General features: G+C 36.2%; 1 protein-coding gene across 1 annotated transcript; it reads right to left on the bottom strand.

Annotated features, from left to right (window-relative positions):
* Nucleotides 1–19,569: 19,569 nt before the first annotated feature.
* Nucleotides 19,570–21,320, bottom strand: LOC111380410. The gene is made up of 2 exons (XM_023003969.1): nt 20,312–21,320; nt 19,570–19,655 (listed from the first exon to the last, which is right to left on the bottom strand). The coding sequence occupies exons 1-2, from the start codon at nt 21,318–21,320 to the stop codon at nt 19,570–19,572; spliced, it is 1,095 nt and encodes a 364-aa protein (XP_022859737.1).
* Nucleotides 21,321–22,110: the final 790 nt, after the last annotated feature.

Below are 22,110 nucleotides of genomic sequence, written 5' to 3'. Positions count from 1 at the left end.
AATTGCTTCCACCTTGATAGACGGAAGAATCAAATTGGAGAGTGAGATTGAAGAATGATGTGTTTGAATAGCATTCTGATGAACGTTTCAATCAATGATCCGTTGTCATTTATACTAGAGGTGATGCAGTTTCCAAGGTACTAGAATTTAGAAAAATGAAAACAGGAATTGTAGTGGGAAAGACCATCAAATGACTTCTCATTCGAACTGTAATTGTACTGCAAGCAGAAGTTTCTTCTTGAAGCAATATTAATATATTATAGATATAAATTGGAATCCAATGATTTTGATTCCACAGGAAACCATCCTATGGTTCATTGAAATTATCTGGCTGACCATGTTATATTGAAGAAAATTCCTAGACTTCAAAAATGTTGGGGCTGCACCATTTGACGCTAGTGATTTAAACCCATTATTTGTGATGATTTTTTCTTGTAGTGATGAGATTAGATTAGATGGTTTAATATGTTTTGTATGGGATAATTTTGGAGCTAGAAAATAGTTGACTTTTTGTTGGAAGTCAGTAGTATGGAAGATTTTGATAGAAAGTAATTTAGTAGACAAAGTGGGTAGGAGAAATGAACTTTATTAGAATGATAATGCTTTAGTTTTGGTTTGCTTTGGCTTACAATGGCTTTTTCTATTTTACAAATGAGAGACTCATGCCCTATTTATAGACCATAGCTTACATCAATTTGTGGTTAATATGATTTCTTCTAGATAATTCTACATGTGCCTCAAATACAAACCACACAAACTTTTTTGGTGCGCAAGTTTCTCTAGTGAATTCTAGATAATTCTGATTTTTTATTATTCTTGCTTGCGAAGTAATTCTAGGATATTCTTGTCAAGCAATTCTAGGATATTCTAGAAAATTCTTAAAATATGCATCAGCCATCAATAATTGATTACTTACTTCCAGTCACCATTTATTCTTTAAAAGTGCTGGAGTTGATATTTGTAAGCATAATAAACAAACAGCATCTCGTTTTCGAAATCCTAATGGGAAAAACCGGATATATTTATTTCACCTTGCATCATTATTCATTAAAAAAAAAGTTAGAAAATGAGAACGTTGGTTGCACGCATAGTGCTTATTCATAACTATATAATATATTATGGACGAATAATTGAGGTTTATGGAGATCTAATGCTGTAGAGAAATTTTCCTATATTTGACCATTTCAGCTGCGGCATTTAAAGTATTAGAATAAATTCGAAAGTGTTTAGATTCATTAATTAAACAATTCGGTTGCCATAATGCATTTTAAAACACTCGCATACCTAGACGTTCGATAATACACTTCTTGAGACAAACAAAAATAAAGAAATAAAAGGACATAAATTTAACAATAAATGGACTGAATGGGTTACTGATGTTGTCACATGGTACAGAATTAGTGAATTATTAATGATGCGCTGAGGTAGCATTTATGTTTGAACATTTGCTCGGTAATAGAAGATTTGTCCTTGAATCTTGTGCCGTTTTCTCATCTAACTCATTATAATCCTCACATACGCTAAATGCGTCTTGTTAGAATGGGTTGTGCTAATTTGAGTATTTGATCGAAAAAATACTGCTGCAGTAGTATTGAGGATTTGATTTATATTTCATCTCAAATTCTCCATTATTTATTTTACCAATTGTGTTGAGATTTCACCTTATATTAAACTCCTCATGTATTAATTCTCCTAGTATGTTAGGGATTCTTAGATATAAATATGTGGTGTATGATGGATCCAGCTAGTGGCGAGTTAGGGCAGCCGCCCTAGCTGGAAGCCATTTTTTTTGGCTGACAGTAGTTTAAGATTTTAGGTTATATTACTGATAATTCTTTTTTCTATCCAAATTCTCCTTGTAGTTGAAGTGGTTAGAGCTTGTTTTCACATTTTGCTGGTCCTGGTTTCGATTCTCTTCACACCCAATTCATTGTGCAATTTTTTTAGTTTACAACAACTACCAAAATCAATGCAATAGGAAGGAGTTGGATGAGATTTGAATCTTGAACCTCTATTATAATTATTGAAAGTCTGACCACTGTGGCACTTATTTTTTTTGGCACTTAATTCAACAAAATAATATATATTACATTTATTAGGCTTAATAAAATTATAAAGATTCAAAATTATGCTCTTCCTTTAAATTATACGATATTTGACAAAAATGTCATTTGGTGAATATATGATTTATTCTTATAACACAATTATATATGTTCAATATGAACAAAATAATTGTTATATTTAAATTTTAGGCCTTGTTTTATTATTATTATTATTATTTTTTTCAAAATACATTTTGATCTATCTTATTTTTAACAATAAATTTTTCAATAAAATGATATTACACGCAAATTCAAAACTTTTTTCTTATTTTTTTTACCTCACATTCTCCATGAAATCATTATTTCAAAATGTATTTTTTGTTAAAAAAAAACACCATATCAAACGGGCTCTTAATACTTTATTGCGGCTGATAGTCGACAATCAACGATCGCCTGTGCTGACTCAAAATTCTAGATTCGCCACTGTGTACAATATATATTGGAATTGATCAATTGTCCAATTAATTATTGTTCCAAAGAGATCTATTGTAACTCCATAATATTGATTATAATAAATTCTCCACCTTGCTTGTGGTTTTCCTGGATTTAGGTTTTCATGTAAATCTTACTTTCTTTGTAATCCATTCTTTATTACTAGGCTAGATTCTTAACAAGTGGTATCAGAATAGGTTTGCTCCGAACGTGCGTTGTTGTTTTGCCTAAGATTAATGGCGTATGGTCCTGCGGATCAAATTTTGAAACTGCCAACATGTGGCTAAGCGGTTGGCAAGCAAGCAGAATCAATGATGGAAACCTTTGAGAATGACGGAGGTTGGGGCATGCGTTATGCTGTTTTGCCTACTACATGAATATTTGTTTCGCAAAGGCATGACAAAAGCATTGTTATGGAAATTGAATAGCAAGGACCAGAATATTAGAGAGAGCCATTCAAGAAGTAAATGGGTTGCGAGCAACAATAACATAATTAAGTTGCTTCCAACTGCCCAAGTTATTTTCAAGTCGAGCCAACAAACTGAAATGCTTATTATAATTCCACTCATTGGCTGAGGCCTATGAAATTTAATTCAAACTATTTTAACATCATTGCTAAGGATTTGTCAAAAACCCAACAGTAACCAAAGATATTTTATCTGGTTAGTGTTCTCACAGAGAAGGGAATAATTGGAACTTATAAAAAACACAATGGATAATCCAAGAATTCTGCTTTTAAATTGCTTGCATGCTGGAAAGATGGAAGAATCTGTTATTGTTGAAAGGCCATCAAATGACTTCTTCCACGAATTGCTAATGTACAGAAAACAGCAATTCCAACTTTAAGCAAAATTATATATATAAAAATAGGAAATTAATAAGATTTATTCCGCAGGAAACCATGTTGGAATTTTGCTGGAAATTTTGTATTATTTGGTGAATGGAAAATTAAGCCAAATTTAAATCACTTAAATACGTGAATTATTGAAAAAGTACGTAGAATATTATGGAATATTCTAGAAATTATTGGGTTGAAAAGGTGTCTTTCAATATGAAAGATTATGACTTTTGGCATTATCATTTTTCAAGAGACGTTTCTTTTTAAATATAGAGACTAATTCTAATAGTCGTGTCTCTTCCATAGACTGTGTCTTTTGAGATAAACATTTTCAACATCTATATTTTGACCCCATATGTTTGGATATAATTATTCAAGATTTTTAATTCATTCCATAATTCCATATTATTCATTTCATGTTAAGTTACTTAAAATACTTTGTAGAAATAATTGACTTGTATCAAAGCCATCTTTATGGTAAAAAGGGAATTCCGTTCGAGTTCGCTGGTCGAAGTCATTTGGAGTGCTCCTATGGCTTAACGTGGTCATTGTATTTTGGGAGATGATTGCTGAAAAATTGTTAGCATCAATGCGGGGAAAATTCATCTTAAGGACCAAGTGTCAAACACTTGCTTCGACCAAAAATTCATCACCTGCATCTTTCTTCCTTCGTTTTCTGATTTCTCTTAATTATGGTTTAATTTCAGAAACTGATTAACATTATTTACATGTTTGTATTTTGGGAGATGATTACTGGAAAACCGTTAGCACTGATGCGGGGCAAATTCATCTTAAGGACCAAGTGTCAAACACTTGTCTCAACCAAAAATTCATCACCTGCATCTTTTTTCCTTCATTTTCTGATTTCTCTTAAGTATGGTTTGATTTCAGAAACTGATTAACATTATTTACATGTTTGTTCTGCGAGGTTTGATTCAAAGAATAACTTGCTTTCGTTAAAGAATCAAAAGAGATGAATCTATATTCATGCATTCGGATTCGGTAATTGTTATTGTTTTATTTCTCAAATTCTATTTCGGTAAGTCGAAATTACGTTTCAATTTCACGCAAATAAACGGTATGCTGTTGTGAATATAATATGCATATAATCGGTGTAATCTCCAACAATCTTAAAATGAATTTTGTATTCGTTATGCATTGTATATTCCGTTTCGAATCTGCCAACCGTACTACTCACTTAAGGAAACAAATTTGGTTCTGTTCAAAAACTGTAATTTGAAATTCTGCTATATTCGTATTTTGTATCATTAAACGAAAATAAAATCTGAACCGATGCTTGCATGAGAACCCAATATTATGTGAAAAATACGAATACAGACGTTTGAAGATAACCGTAATTATAGAGTTTCCTTCATCTTTGCATATGTATTTTTCCTTAAGCATGTGCTGATTTCTGCATGCATCTAATAATATATTTCATATAAATATTTGGAAAGACAGATGACATGTGTCTCTAAATATTTGGAAATATAGATGGCATGTGTGACTATAATTAAATGCATATGTTGCTATAATTTGAACCAATGGATTTACGCTTGACATTCTGTCATACTTTGAACATTCTAGTTTGTGAAATTTTTCTGCTAACCTCAAAAAATATGATGTTTCTGTACAGTGTCCATCTTAGGAACTTGTGAGTGACCATTTTCTTCTATGTGAGATTGCAATATTTCTTATGATATGGAAGTGAACATTCGTATAAATGGAATAAATTTATACATCCATTGTATAAATGTTTGGAATATAAGTTGCTATTCCTTCACTTTGGTCAAGATGAATTGGATATTGTTAAAACCAACTCGAGTCCAATAATGAATGGATGGAAATAAAGAAATTATTTCTAACCATTGGACGATGCCAATTATTTGATGAAAATATATGAACTTTCATGACGATTCCTTAGATTGAAATATGATAATGGCATGGTAAATTAGTTGGTTAAAACTTCATATCTTATTGAGATTATACTAACTTTGACTATGATGATAACCTCAATTGATTTGATAAATTAAGTGAGATGATTTAAGTGGATATCATTATTTAGTAATGAGAATTAAGCCACCTAATTATTTAAAATTGTAGAAAATTGTGTAGAATATTATGAAATATTCTACAATCAATTTAAATAAAAAGGTGTGTCCTTTCATATGAAAAATCATGACTTTTGATATAATTATCTTTCAATTGGTGTGTCTCTTTATAGAGATTAATCCAAGAGGTGTGTCCTTTTATAGGATTGTGTCTTTTGAGAACACAACTTTTCAACCGATGGTTAAAATGAAACTATCATGTGAAATGTCACAAATATGATAAGTTGCATATGCTTGAAGAAGTTGCAATGCTTAGCCCTCTTTATTGTTGAATTTGACTTCAATCATGAAACCAATTAAGTTGGTATTTGTTCTGAATGCATTGTTGGTCTTTGTGATGGCCTTGATTTAATTTGGATTATTAAAATTAATTAGATTGAAGTACATTATACGCAAGTTGACGATTACTACTTTGAAAGTACATAGACTTTTACAAAGCACTCGATACGGATATTATGAATTGAACTGTGAAAGGGTTGATGAACTCTAAGTTTAAGTATAACCTAAAAATGTGGGGGGTTCAACTTAATGCTTGTGAACTTGAAATGAAAAGTTCAAAACTTATGGATGCAACATTACTATATTATATATGTATTCCTAATTGAGGAATTATGGGGATAACTCAATTTAACAATTACGTTTGTTTCTATCTTATAATCACAGAACGATATCTATGAAGGTGGAAAGATAGTAACCCTTATATTAATTGTAAGGATGATATATACTAAGTCTAAAGTAGATGAATGGGTTGTGAAGCCGATTATGGCATTTGTTTAGACATGCAAGAACAATTGGAATATATGAAAAATATTCATAAAGTTCAAATGCATGATAATGTTTCAATGATGATATTGAATACCCATAATTCTGAAATCCACTAGTAAAAGTGATTGACTAGTGTAATGTTTGATAGAAATCCTCTAACCGTGTTTGGAAATTGATATAACCTTAGATAAAGCTAATGAGAAGCATGTAGCTTCATGTGAGAATTTCTTGATGGTGATAATATGTATCTATCAAATGAATCGATCGTTGACTAGCTAAATTTGATAATATACTAAGTCACATATAATGGTAAGTCTAGATGTTTAAGTCATAGACATAATACCATTAAACAGATGATCTCAGTAGTATAAACTCGTGGTACCTTTAAGAGATTTACCGAGAGATTAAGTATACTGCATATCGAAAATAATGAGATTGAAGCCTACTACGTTAGAGTCCTTGTAATGGTAACCCTACCTTGTTGACTGGAGATTCCAAGATCTTGGTTCAAAGGGACAACTAAGTTATGAAGATTCCATGAAGCACTAAAGAAGATAATTTCCTAACTCATTCCTATGATATTAAAGTGCTTTCTGCAGAGTTGTAAGAGGTTAAGATAATCTTTTAATGATTCCTATATTTTGATTAAGTTAAGTGGAGTAGGACAGAATACTCTTAATAGGAGGTCACCTATGTAAGTGTGAAGTGGGGTCGCTTCAATGAGAATTATTCAAAACTTAAATTCTCTAAACACTCGCAGAACTAAGAAGGGTTCAAGGCCAAAATGAACCAAGTCATGAGAGCCATGAACGGTTTAAGGAAGACATTGTGTGAGTATCGTTGTTTTGGCTACACTAAAGGTTGAGTGGCTCAAGGCATCAAGTTCACCAATTAGCCGAGTAAATCTGATGATATTTCACTAAGGGAGGTTCAAGGCTAGAAGCTACCATCCCTGATGCAGAGTTTTTTCGCTCTCTCTACTAGTGTCTGCATAGATATTTGTATTAATTTTTATTCATGTGGGGATTGTTGAAATTTTGTTGGAGATTTTGTATTATTTGGTGAATGAAAAATTAAGCCAAATTTAAATCACTTAAATACGTGAATTATTGGAAAAGTGCGTAGAATATTATGGAATATTCTATAAATTCTTTGGCTAAAAAGATGTCTTTCTATAGGAAAGATTATGGCTTTTGACATTATCATTTTCCAAGAGACGTGTCTCTTTAAATATAGAGACTAATTCCAATAGTTGTGCCTCTTCCATAGGTTGTGTCTTTTGAGATAAACCTTTTCAACATCTATATATTGACCCCATATGTTTGGATTTAATTATTCAGAATTTTCGATTCATTCCATAATTTCATATTATTCATTTCATGTCAAGTTACTTAAAATACTTTGTAGAAATGATTATGTCTTGCATCAAAGTCATATTTATGGTAGAAAGGGAATTCCGTTCGAGTTCGTTGGTCGAAGTCATTTGGAGTGCTTCTATAGCTTGACGTGGTCGTTGTACTTTGGGAGATGATTGCTGGAAAATCATTAGCACCGATGTAAGGCAAATTCATCTTAAGGACTAAGTGTCAAATACTTGCCTCCACAAAAAATTTATCACTTGCATCTTTCTTCCTTCATTTTCTAATTTCTCTTAATTATGGTTTGATTTCAGAAACCGACTAACATTATTTATATGTTTGTTCTGCGAGGTTTGATTCAAGGAATAACTTGCTTTCGTTAAAGAATCGAAAGAAATGAATCTATATTCATGCATTCGGATTCGGTAACTATTATTGTTTTGCTTCTCAAATTCTATTTCGGTAAGTTGAAATTACATTTCGATTTCACACAAATAAACGGTATGTTTTTGCGAATATAATATGCACATAATTGGTGTAATCCCCAACAAACCATCTTATGGTTCATTGAAATTATCTGTCTGACCATGGTATAGGAGCATGATGGTTTTTTAAATTAATTACCTGCAGTTCCCATTGATTATTTAGAGGTTCTGCAGTTGGGATTTTTAATCATAAGAAGCAAACAGCATCACATTTTGAAATCTGATATGGAACAACCAGATATAGTTATTTCATATTCGATCATTCCTAATAAAAAAAAAAAAAAAAGGAAGAGAAAGTTAAAAATGTAGACACGTTGGTCGCACATGTAGTGCACGTTAATAATTATGTAATTTGATCAAGGGTGAATAATACTGAGTTAGATGGAGATCAAATGATGTAAAAAATTGCGGCATTCGAAGTATCAGAATAAATTCCAAACGTCTTTATATTAATAAATGGAAGAACTCCGCTGCTAGAATCAGTTTATAAAGCACTCACATACCAAGGAGTTCGATAATGTAATTCTCCAAGCTAACACAAATGGAAGAAATAGAAGTACATAAATTAACAACATAAATTTACTAAATGGTTTTCTGAATATGTGAGATGGTTCAGAATTTGTGAACAGTTAATGATGGCTGAGGTGGCAATTATGTCTGCAACATCTGCTCTGGACACGAAAGATTCGTCCTTGAATCCAATGCTGCTTATCTATTGCATTATAAAGGTTGTAAATTTCTAATTGCGTATCTTTTTTCAGCACTTGCTTCAGAACATCCTCTTGCTTTCTTCTATCCAACTGAAGTGTTCTCTGATCTTCTGCGTTCTTGCGAGATTCGTCAGCCTGATCCATCAGTTGCATCACTTTTATTCATTCCAGGTTGATCTTCTCTCTAAGATCAGCAAGCTCACTACATAGTTTTTGGCGAATACAGCTCGTGCTAGAAATATCCAATTGAATTTCGATTTTTATCTAGTCGAATCAATGAAAACGAAGGTTTGATGATGCATGCAGACACTAAGCTGAACAACATTCTTTAGCTCTGCAACATTTGCTCCCACCTAGCCCACGGTTCTTTTAGTCTGTAGGAGAGTCAATGTCCAAATTTTCAACATTATAACTACTAATCAAATAGAATTTTAGTAAAGTCTTTTTGCAGTCCTACCGCTCTCAAGCTTCACAAGGTACGCGAGCTGAATAGAGAAGCACTTGACTGTTGGTATTTTCGAAGAACTAAATGCGTATGGTCAAAATAATGGAGATCTGCATTGTAAAATGCTAGAATGTCCAAAGTAAGTAAGGACAATTTTGGAACGAAAATTTTATGAAGGAATCAAGACGTTTAGCCCCTGTTTGTTTTCCATTCTTTCCTTTAATGAAAAATATGACTGTTATTTATCATATAAAGCCACTATATTTTAATTTCTATCTCGTGTGGGAATTGTAACGGCTATATTTTTCATTTTCAATTTTACATAAATAAAAAAAAAGGGCCAAATATATCAATACTAGTTGATCATTTTTTCATTTTATGTTTGGAACATGAACAAAACACGTGAAATGTACGAGGAATCCTAGTCTTTAACAATAGTTATATTTGTAGATACACTTTCATGAAGAACAATACAAACAAGTGTTTTAGGAAAATGTAAACCCATTTTCACTTGTAGAGCCGCACCATTTTCTTTTTTCAATTTTCAGAGGAACGTACTATTGAAAGTGCTTTTTGAGGCACCCCCAGGTAGTTTCCCTAACAAGACTGAGGCAGATAGAGTAGTAGTAAAAATTAAATCACTGAAGACTTGTGTTTGGAATTCATTATTAGGTGTGGAATTACATGTTGCCTTTTTTTATTGTTTCATAGGGCAGGAACGCGGATCTTCTCCCTTCCTTCAAACATCAACTCTCCCATTATCTACTGCAATTATCAACTTAGTCCATTAGTTTCACTCACTAGAAGTGCAATTGCATGGACAGATGAATAAGAGGACTACAGAAGAGTAATGTGAGCCATTTCATCTGGCTGATGATCTCACAGAGGAAGATAATAGTAACCTGCATTGCAAAATGCTAGAAAGCAAAAATAAGTAAAGACAATTTGGGAACAAAAAACTTATGCAAGCATCATGACATATTTAATAGGCCAATACTAGTTGATCTTTTATTCATTATATGTTTATACTAGTAAAACACTTTTGGAACAAAAAGAGTACACATAAATTGCACGTGGATTACAAGTTTTTAAAGATAGTTGCATATGTAAATATCTATATTTTGAAAATCGGACTGGACTAGCTGGTTCAACCCAGGACCAATCCGATTTAACTTATAAAACCTTAAGTTATGAAACCCATTGAACTGGCTGGTTTGGAAGCCGATTTACCTATCTTATGTTTCTCTCTCTGAAAATCTGTTTTCTCCTATTAATTCATGGCAATAAAGCCTGTTACACTCTCCTTTAGGCATGTGGCGTTTTTCTCTTTGAGTCCCTTTTTTATATGAGCGAGTAAATTGCTGTGAAGATGGTTTATTTTGCTACATTTCGTTGAAATCTTTTGACTTTCTTCAAATTTGATCTTTTTTGGGTGGGTATGTCGCTTTTTCCTCTTGGAGTCCCTTTTTCCACGAGCGATTTTGTAGTAAATTGCTGTGAAGATGGTTTATGTTGCTGCATTTGGTTGAAATCTTTTGTTTTGTTCAAATCTGATCTTTTGTGGGTTTATAAAGATGTTTTACAAGAACTTGGACTTATTTTTCTGTAAATTATTGCTTTCTCACTCTTGAAAACTTAATTCATGGCGTTGAATTCTTGTCAGTTTTAGGGTTTCCCTGTTCTCTATTTCTTTCATCGTTGTCTTCTCCAGATCTCGGAGTCTTTTAGGTAAAATTGCTGTCTTCTTGAAGTCCATTTTCTTATTAGTAATTTATTGTTAAATTTCTAGCTAGTTGACTCTAAAACTACTGTAAAAATGGGTTGTGTTTTCCGCATTTTTTGTTTTTGAAATCTGTTCATTGTATTTTGTTAAAAATCGTGATCAAATCCGATCTTTAGATTTACAGTTTGTTTTCTGGGTTTTTTAAGGTGTTCATTTTTAATTTTGAGTTTTCTTCTCTTTTTGTATACCTCTTTTATGGTTTTGTTTCTCTTTATTCACATCCATCTGCATTTCCAATTTTATTCTCAAACTCACAGATTTAAAGATAGTGGAAATTACACTAAATGTCAAGTTTTGGGTTTATATTTACAAAAATGTCATTTTTTAAAAGAGATTACGAAATTGTCATTTTTGAAGATTTTTGGACATTTAAGCCCCTCATAAAAATTTCAATACCTTGTATATCCTTCATTAATGAGACATGACTAGATGGGAAATTTGAATACCAAATTAGCCTTTCTCTCTTCCATTATTGTTGCTCACGTTCTCTCTCTCTCCCCATTCGGTCTTCCCATCATCTGACGGTCAGAGGAAGTCCGGCAGCTGCTGAGCACCTCTGGCGTGATTAAACGTCGATATGTTACTACGAAGTCGCCGACGCTGAGCCTCCACCCTCGGCAACTACTGTCACTCTAAACCCCTCTCTCTCGCTCTCTCTCTCTCTCTCTCTCTCTTTGTTTATTTATTTTTTACTTCCTGTTTTATTGCCATTACATTAGGCTAATTTAAGATTTTGTTTTTACAGAGTGATTTATTGAATTTTGAAAGATTTAACTCCGGCAGCTGCTGAGCACGGTAGTCTCAGCTCCTCCGGCGTGATTAAACGTCGAGCTTTGTCCAGGCTTGTGAGTTGAACCTGCTGCCACCAAGTCGCCGACGCTGAGCCTCCACCCTCGGCTACTGTCACTGTAAACCCGTCTCTCTCTCTCTCTCTCTTTTGTAATTTTTTTTAGTTCCTTTTTTTTTTTTGCCATTACGTTAGGGTAATTTATGATTTTGTTTTACATTAGGGTAATTTATGATTTTCTTTGACAGAGTGATTCAAATGATAGTTTAGTAGTTTGCGTAATTGTCAGTTTACTGTATTTGAGTTTCCTGCACCTATGATGACTGATTGAACCCAACGTGTCTTTTTCAAGTAGTAGTTATGTTGTTTTAGATAATAGGTTTCAGTTATATTACCAAGAGAGTGATTGCTAAAACCACTTTGGTTATGGGTGGGTGAAGTTTGCTGCTCCATATGAGAATGCAACGAGAGACCAGCTTTCTTTGCATATGCATTTCGAAGGTCTAGAATTCTTCTTCCCACTGTGTGATGGACTCGGTTTTGATCCAAAAAGTGCTTCCTTCTCTGCTATAAATTGTCATTAAAGCTTCTTCTGGTCCTACTATGCACATTCATGATTATAACATTTAGTTGCAGTAACTCTAAACTAAATCCAACATCAATATTTGTTCAAATAGTAAGGATACCCTCTGCCTTTGACGTTCTTGCTCTTTCTGCTGCCAACATATTCAAGAAACCGAAACATTATATAGCAGTTAGTACTATGTCACTTGTACTTCAATTTCAGTTAAAAATCTGAAGATTTTTATTTTTTTACCAATGGCTCTTCAGAAGTCGAAGCTTCCGGTAAAATTCAATGAAGGCCCGTCTCAACTTTTCTTCTGCTTCTCGTAGTTCATCCTTGCTGAATGATAGATCAGATTTTGAACTCATGATGACATTTTTCAGAGTCGAAACTGGGGTGTCTGGTTCCACATTGATCTTTACATGATCCAAAACTTATAATGAAGGAGGCCTAAAACCATTTGAATCCTTTTTTTCTGTCTTCATTTCATCTTCACAAGCCCCCATCTCAATTTCTTGAATTACATCCATATGCAATCCTCCTTAAAAGAAAGAAGAGTTTGAGAATGAAAAATGTTTGTTACGATACTGTATATTTAAAAATAATAAGCACCTAAAGCAATGCATTGTTTTTGTTCATTTTAAACAAGACTCAATTTCTATATATATCAACAACTGATTATGCTATCTCACTTCGAGAAATTTGAATATGAATTCTTGATGCCATTTAAACTCTTACTATGACTAATTTACACTCTGATTGCCTTACCTTGCTTAGTTCCATTCACAGTTGCAATAACTGTTGCTGGGGATGAACCAAGAATCAGCCATAATAGATAAGATGGTTCATGAAAGTATCAGAGCAAGGTTCCAAATTCAAGTCTTGTCTTTACCCACTTATACTACACCTTTTGATGAAAAATTCATCTATCTTGCACATGAGAGGCGTCTTGAATACTAAAATTAAATTAATAAACACATTCCTCTTTAACAACTGAAACTGTTAGAAGAAGTGATTCAATATACATAGGTTGCCTAAAGAAAAGACAAATATCGAACAAACATACAAATATAAACCAACATATAAGGGCTTATACTATTTCTCTTAATAAGTTTGCTCTTTGAAGATGAAATCTTCCTAATGAGACCAGTTTGTCAAGTAAGGCACTTCTAGCAAGAGAAATGCTTATACCATCATACAAGAACTGAAAATCTCTTTCTTTCTCCCAAGCTTTCAATTTAGGCTTCAATGTTTCCACCATCTCTATGAAACCAACCAAACCAAAGTCACTAAGTTCATCTATTCAAACACATACAGAAATGAGAGAAAAGTGATGTTGCTCCATAAGAATACCAAATAAACTATCAAAGGTTATCTTTCCCCGAATCTCAAAATGAAAAAGAAATTATTTTCTCACGTTCATCATACACGTTAACCCGTGATCTTACCTCCATGATATTCTGACGAGAGAGAAACTTAATGGCATCAACAAATATTTATTTTAAAACCAGATGCTCTACTGTTCATTGACCCTCTGTTTCAAAGAAATCAAATTAACTCCTCGCGCCATATTACTAAATTTAACATCCGGAGTCTAAGTAAAGGAGATTGCCAATCTCTAGAACCTGGCATTGTTTTATTGGTTATTTCGGTCTCTCAGAATTGGAAATTTAATAAACCGGAGGCAATTGGCAAAGCTGCTCATATACCATGAAATACCATATACAACATATGGCTCCCCCAACACATTAAACATATTTCCCACCTCACTACAATTATATTAAAAACTGAGATATGTACCTAGAATTTTGGTAATAAGAGCTCGAGCTTTCTCAGCACGCTTTAGCATAAGATGGGTACCTCTCCCAGCATTATAACGATTTTCATCGTAAATTAGGATCATTTTAGATAGAGAGTAAGAGAGATGAAAATAGATAAAAACAGTAGTACAAGTCATTTCACTTGAGCAACATATATCCCACGCTATTATACTCCTCCAGCCAGCACTCCTCTTCACAAGCAGCCAACCATTTTAAAGTTTTTCAAGTACATCTTTTCTATTAAAAGCTTCTTCTTTAACCTTGGAAATATGAATCTCCAGTTGTTCCAGTAGGGAAGAAGTATGTTTTAGGTTAGTAACAACTACTTTATTGACCAGCAACTGTTCTTACTAATTTTGTACAATAAAATAATTTGCTTGTTAGATTTAATGTGGAATAAGCTTATGGTTTAGAAATATGCATTACAAATTGTATGGGTTTTCAAGGAAACATATGCAACTTTAGCAAGTTTGAGGGGGGTTATACTGTGTAAATAGGACAAGCACAGGGTTTTAAATTTCTACATATTAGCCGTAAACAGCTCATTCCATTGGTTCAAAGATTGGTCTTTTCTTTGCAGTTGCAGTTATTTTTAGTTTTGTATAATCAAAATATGTTAATAACCAGGAACATATTCAAAACAGGATTTCCCGACAGTTCATCTATCCATAGTTGTTTCTCAACTGTCGTACCCGACAGTTATCCTCTGTAATTCTCGACAGATGAACCGTCGAGGGATAAAATGTCGGGACCAACAGTTCAGTTCCTGCCTGCCTAGGGCTTACCAGTAGAAAATGATATTTCTATGTGATATGCGTTCAGATATCAGTATTCCTTTTATTTTTTGCATGCAACAATTTCTGATGTGGAAATCATGTTTGATGTGGGAATATCTTCCGTTTCAATGTTGGGAGGAAGTTTATATTGTGGTCTGATGCAATTTTTTCTTATTTTGTCTTTGTAGACATGAATTTCGAGCCTCTTGTTCCAGAGAATGCACGCTTGCGGGGCCACGTATCGCAGAGAAGCAATCTGCGGTACATAAAAACAGTCTTGGAACATTTTGACGAGCGACAGCTGGAAGAGTTTCGCAACTCATGCCTTGAGTTCTTGTCCGAGGTTCCAGATCTCCAGTTCTCTGCCCAATTAATCCAACAACTCGTATTCTGCTGCATACAAACAAAGAAGCGGCACGAACTGTGGTTTAATTTGCAAGGCCACCTCGCTAGGTTCGGAATTCAAGAGAATGCCCTTGTGACTGGATTAAGGTGTGGTCTTCTCCCAGATGACAATGTCATGGATCGAGTTCTTGAGAAGAGGAGACTGAAGGACAAATACTTTAAAAATGTGGACAAGATTTCTTGCGCCCAACTCGAGCAGACATTTCTTCGATCGTCAACGCCTCGAGCCGATCGGTATAAGCTTGGCCTCGCTTTGATCATCGAAGGAGTCTTCAATACTCCGGATAACAACGTTGGTATCGATATGGAGACGTTGTCGATCGTCGACGATCTAGACTTGTTCTTTTCGTATCCTTGGGGTAGAATCTCGTATGGACGGCTGATAAAGGGCTTTCGGGGCCGTTGGGCAAGAAAATTTTTGGATGCGAGGAAGAAGAAGGAGAAGGCGTTTAGCTACACGGTCCACGACTTTCCCATTGCCATACAGGTATCTTTATTTTACCTACTAATTATTTCAATGCAAATGTATTTCGTGGTTGGTTTCGTTCAGAACTCACATTCCTTTTTTACTCTAACAGATATGGGCGTTCGAGGCGGTGCCTGAAATTGGTGATCGCTTCGGTGAGCGTCATGGGAAACGTTCCCCACGGCTTCTCGGCTGGACATCAACAAAACAGTCGCAGCAGCGTACGTACGACGCTTTCTTCAAGAATGTACAGGTAAAAAATTATGTTACTTCTACGATCTCATACCTTCCACTCGTCATTGTAGCATGTGGTTATTTCGTAACGAATATGTTCATGTTGTAGCTACACGTGTACGCGACACTGCGGCCCACCGAGACTGAGCGTGGGCAACCTCATATCGCAACTCTTGTGCTGCTCAATGATGATCTTGTCCCTGCGTTGGATGACCTCGCTAGGGACAGTGTTGCTCCGCAGTTCCAAGCAGAGCGTATAGGCACCCTCGAGGGTAATACTTCTGAGGAGGCCCATGACCGTGGGAGGACCAGTGGTGGTGAGGAGGAGTCAGGAGCCGATGAGAGCAGAGAGGACGAAGGTGGGGACTTGGAGGAGGACGACAGTGAGGATAGTGACAGTGATCGAGTTGGACGAAGTGGACAGACGGGGACTTCTCCCCCCACCCCACCAGCATAGAGCTACTTCTCCCATGGCACCGTCCACCTCTCATGTACGACCTACTGCAGCGGCTGATCAAGCCTCACAGCAAACGATTTTCAGGGCATGTTGCTAGATCAAAGAATTCTGTTCGAAATGCGGCTCCACACTGTGAAGCTCGAACTCATGCAGCACATGTCCGATGAATTTAAAAAATTGAAGGACTTCATATCCACCATCGTCCCAGCATCCAGCTCTACAACCACTGCATGTGCGACTAAAGTGGACCCCGAGCCCAGACAATCAGGTACTTCACCGTATGCGTACTACAGTTGATTATGACAATGTTCACTTTATCCCTGCTCACTGACATGTTCTGTATGACAATTGTTCATTCATTGTAGACTACGGAGGCTTTGCAGGCCACCACCCATCGCCTGACGGTCTCGACGAAGACATGGGGATTGACAGGCAAGAGGGGGATGGTATGTGCATTAATGAAGAACACATGGAGCCATGCCTGGACGAGCAGGATATGCCACTAGCCACTGGAACCGAAAGTCTGCAAGGTACGTCGGTTACTTTTGAGCAAATTGATTAATTATCATTTCATATGTTTCGAAAGTTTTGAAAATTGTTAAAATTCACTTTTCATTCGCTGTTTCGTTGTTGTTCTGAATAGACATAGCGCACATTCAGCCGTGCCCGGAGGATCACCCCATGCCAGAGCCCTCTACAGTCGAAGAAGTGCAAGGTATTGCATTATTTTTCACGATTTGAACAAATATTATTTCAGGCATTCGATTAGTTTACAATTGTTCATTTGTTGTAGTCGAAGGGGCCCACCACCCATCACCTGGCGATCGTGAGAAAGAGCAGGACATGGTGCCTACTGGAACCATAAATCTGCAAGGTATGTGGGTCAGTTATGAGGAAAACTTGTAGATTGTTGTTTCATGTACTTGGCATAATTTGAAAATTCGTACATGTAGTTATACACTGAAAATATTTAATTGTTCCTTTCGACAGACACAGTACACATTGACCCATGCCCCGACAATGACCTCGTGCTAGCGCTCGCTGCAGTGGATAAAGTGCAAGGTATTGCCTTAATCTTTGACAATTGAATTTATTTTTCGTTTCATTTGCTTACGTTGTAACTTTCCCAATTCCCGTTGATGTAGCCCCACCAGGACGGGCAGTTACGACAAATAGATGACGATCCGCACGACTGTGACGTTCGGCACCTGCTACCAGGACTCCGTACACGAGGGGGAGCGCAAAGCAAAAACATTAGTAATTGTGGATAAATTGCCAAACATAGCACGATGACGGGGTTCAGCATGCTTTTGTCTTTTGTTTGATGTAATTTACCTGGTGAAGGATGTTAGTTACTTCGCGTTACATTGGTGCCTTTTTCATTCATTTTTGTGATTTACATATCAGACAGGGTAGTTGGCAAGCTTCGTAACACTTAGAAGCATTCATCACATTTTGCAATTCCCATGGTGAATGCCTTGTCACCGTTTACCGTTGCTGAAATTATTGTAGTGTTACAACTTGTATTAGTTATCCGACTTTATTATGTTATGTCAATCGTACTTATAGTACTAAGTGCCTTCATTCAATGTTCGTCAACGCTCGTACATTGTATTGCGCCAAAAATTATGTATGCGTACGTTTTACGAATATCCATTTACGAGTAGATAGCGGGCTTGAATGTCGTAGTTCCTTAGTAAACTGTAGATTGGATTAAGATGAGGACCCATTAAAAGTGCCAAAGTCATGACTTCCATGGTACAACTAATTGACGAATGAGTTTATGTATATTCCTTTGTCCTTCGTATGTTATTATGTGGGTTAACATGATGAGAGGGTTTTGTGAGAAACTGTACCATTGCAACCATGGTGCAACTAAGAAGCAGGCAAATGAGAAGTAATTTCTTGCAAGCAACCAGATAACATGAATTTTACACATCATTGAAGTATTTTAGTCTCTGCCAATGTTATAGTAATGATGGTACAATGGGGGATAAAGGTACACTTATTATATTAACCATCACACCAATTGCTTTTCAAATTTATTTAGAGATTGAACTTGGTGGTTGGGTAGGTAAATGAAGTAATTACTTCCTCCTGTCAGGATGATTATAAATACCAGGAGACCATTGTTGCTTACAATCAATTTTGGTGCCAAGGTATTGTGCCACTTTGAACTTACGTACAGATCATTGTGACACTTTCAATGTAGTTGAACAACATTGTGGTAAGAAAGAGCTACTTCTATTTATTAATCTTCATTTATTCTGCAGTTTACCAAAATTTGAAATTATACGATTTTTACTGCAATGAACGTTTTCGTCAATTGTCGAGAAGGAAGAAAACATCTGTCGGGCCCGACAGTTCAACTAGGCGGGCCATTCAATTTTATAAGTTCGTTGCGTTTCGATAATTGAAAATGGTGGGATTGTCCAATACAAGTGTGTTAGTGTAACATGCTATTGTAGATATTATACGTTTCTGATTTTTTGCAAGTAACAAGTATTTCCAATACATTTATACTATCATAATGAATGCATTACAAGCATTGTCTATCAAATTACATTTCATATGTCATTAAAGCTGTTCTGAGGCTTCCATTTTGAAACAGGTAGTTGATACGAGATAATGGGTTCATCCACCTCTGGCAATGAAACATTCAACTCCAATATGCATCCACCCATATTGGGTTCATCCGCTGAATTTCCCATCGTTTTGTTGTCAGACGATGAGGATGTAAGAGTTGAACAGCATGGTGCCGAGGTCGATGACGTGTCAAGTGCAGAATCTAAGTCACCGAACAGGGTTGTCGATCAAGTCTTCGAGGTTAGGGGTCCGGTCAAGTCACCGTCCGACTTGAACGAGTGGGTGGCTCATGTTCCACCTCCAGAAGTAATTGTCATTAGCTCAGACGAGTCTGATGGGGAAAGTGGGGAAGCTTCTTACATTGTCAAAAGCAGTGCAAGTGTGCAATAAATGGCCCTTCTGTAGGAAAATATGTTTCGTATTTTGTGGTATGGATGATTTTGGTCACGTTCTCTGGATACGTGCAGAAACTGCATCTCCATAATAGGCAACCGCAGTAGTGTAGGTTTTCAAGCCGCTGTTGTTCCCAACTGTTGAGAATTACAGAGAGTATCTGTCGGGAACGACATATGAACTGTCGAGACGTAATGTTGGTGTTTTGTTTGTTCAGTATGGTCTCATGAAAATCAATTTTCCAATTCGACAAACTGTCAGTCAAAGCTAATGAAACTTCTATGATCGGCTAAGTTTATAGTACGAAAATGGTATTCATCTCATTCGTGATAATGGAACTGTAATGATCGGTACTTTGCTTGCGGAACATAACGACCAAATTTGCACTGGCATACGATAATAATAACAGATTCATAAAATAAGTTAGGAATGTACAATGCATATTTAAATTAAGTTTTTCGGGGATTACATTTGACAATCACTTTTACACATCACGCTTCTTCAAGTGGCTTGTGATACAATAGGGTTCGAACATGTGGTCCGGTTATGACCAAGTCTCCCACATCGAGTATATTTCCTCAGTTGGGAAGTGGACTTGTATCTATCTCGCTTACGTCGCGTCGGTGGTCTACCTGGAGGACGACGTACAGTCGGTGGCAAAATATGAGTGCCTAGGATTTCATTTGGAACAACCCAATCCACTTCCCGTGTAACGGGATATATGACTTCCATATAGGCACCCCCCAGTATTCCGATGTATAGTACGGAGAGCATAGATCGTATAATGACTTACCACTCAGGGTAGCACCACGAGTTGCATAAGCACATGGCATACGATTTAGTTGAAACTCACGACATGTGCATGTGTTATCGGAGAAGTCCACTATCTCCATATCGTTGGATATTCCAACCTGGGTCAAGCTGTTTGTCAACTCATGGGCTCGAAGCCTAGTACCAGCTTCAAATGTTTTTTGTAACTCGTTCTCCATCCTCGACGATAATATAGTACTGCATGCGGTTGCATTGCTTCGACGTTCGTAAAACCACCTCTGCATTGTTTTACGAATGTGCTCAACCAAACACGTGATTGGCAACGAACGAGCATGTCTCAACATTGAGTTCAATGATTCTGCGTTGTTGTTTGTCATAATGTTGTATCGGTCTCCCATGAATAGTGCTCGTGACCAGAATGAAAAACCGGCTTTCTCCAAATACCTGTAACATCTTTCACTCACCCTACGAATCTGTCCCATTAGTCGTTCGAACTCTTCGACCCTATAAGTTGTAGCAGCTCGTTTGAACAAGAATATTGAACTTGCGTTAAAGTGCCGCCGAATTAGGTTCTTCTCCACATGCCACATACAACAACAATGATGAGACAAAGGAAATAAGTGAGTAATAGCTCTTTCGATACTTCTTTTGTTGTCCAAAACAAATACAAGTTCATCTGAGTCTCCTATAAGATCTTTCAAGTTAGACATAAACCACATCCAAGATCGGTTAGTTTCGGAATCCACAATCCCCCACGCTAAGGGATAAATCTGTTTGTTGGCATCTTGGGCAGTTGTCAGTAAAAGTGTACCCTTGTATGGACCTTTCAAGTGACTACCGTCAACGCAAACAATGGGCCTCAAGTACTGTATGTAACCACGAATGCTTGCACCAAAAGCTAGGAAGAAGTAATGGAATCTATCGTGCGAATCAAGTTCGATGTGGGTTACCGTCCCCGGGTTATTCTCACCTAATACCTGACAGTATGAAGATAATTTCTGAAAACTGTCCTCCGGTGTCCCATGCAACATATGTAAAGCAGCCACCTTTCCCCTACGTGCCTTGCTGTAACTTATTTGGACACCGAGCTCACGTTCATGTCACGTGCAATAGTGCTCGGATCATACGATCGGTTCGGATTATCCAATTTTTCGAAAATATGCTTGGCAATTACATCACTCGTCACATGTCGATGCGCATTACTGCGAAAATCGATGGAACATGTGTGCACATTATTGAATTTACGGATCACAAAGATTGCAGACTGCCTCACAGTAGAAGCACGTAACATCCACTTGCAACTGCGGTCGGCGCATACAACGGTTAACATCTTCATGCTTGACCGGCTCACCCGAAATTGGAACTTGTTTTTCAAAGCAAGTGCACGAATTTTTGAGTACAACTCTTTCTTGCTGAAGAATATTTCCTTTTCGGCAAGATCGGATGTAGTCACAGTTCTCATAAATTCATATCCATCCGAATCGTTCGAATGTGACAAAGAGTGCTCGTCCTCGACGTCAACAGAATTAGCAGCCTCTAAACTAGGTGATGGGTTATCCAAGTTCTCATCTAATAGTGCACTCCCGTTATCATACTAATGTGTTTCAAGTGCATTATTGTTTGAGACATTATGCATTCGATTCACGAAATCATGTTCCACATTTGGCAGAACATCTACCGCGGCAAACGAAGGATCTTCAAAATTTGCATCCCTTCCCATGTCAACACTTGGGAGATCGGATTCCAAAACAGTAACGCAGATAGCACTTTCCTTATGCACTGATACGTACCAATTTAAGTCTTCATTGTTGCATATTTCAG

This window comes from Olea europaea, unplaced genomic scaffold (assembly GCF_002742605.1).
Source record: "Olea europaea var. sylvestris unplaced genomic scaffold, O_europaea_v1 scaffold2138, whole genome shotgun sequence".
In the NCBI taxonomy this organism is placed as follows: Eukaryota; Viridiplantae; Streptophyta; class Magnoliopsida; order Lamiales; family Oleaceae; genus Olea; species Olea europaea.
Note: the sequence above shows the minus strand (reverse complement) of the source record. Positions and strands in the feature narration are given on the sequence as shown.

Excerpts from the sequence above, each read along its gene's own strand:
- LOC111380410 (XM_023003969.1), bottom strand. The coding sequence starts at position 21,320 with ATGTTGCATGGGACACCGGAGGACAGTTTTCAGAAATTATCTTCATAC. Across the intron at positions 19,656-20,311 it reads TCGTGGTGCTACCCTGAGTG|TTGGGAACAACAGCGGCTTG; the intron begins GTAAGTCATTAT and ends AATTCTCAACAG.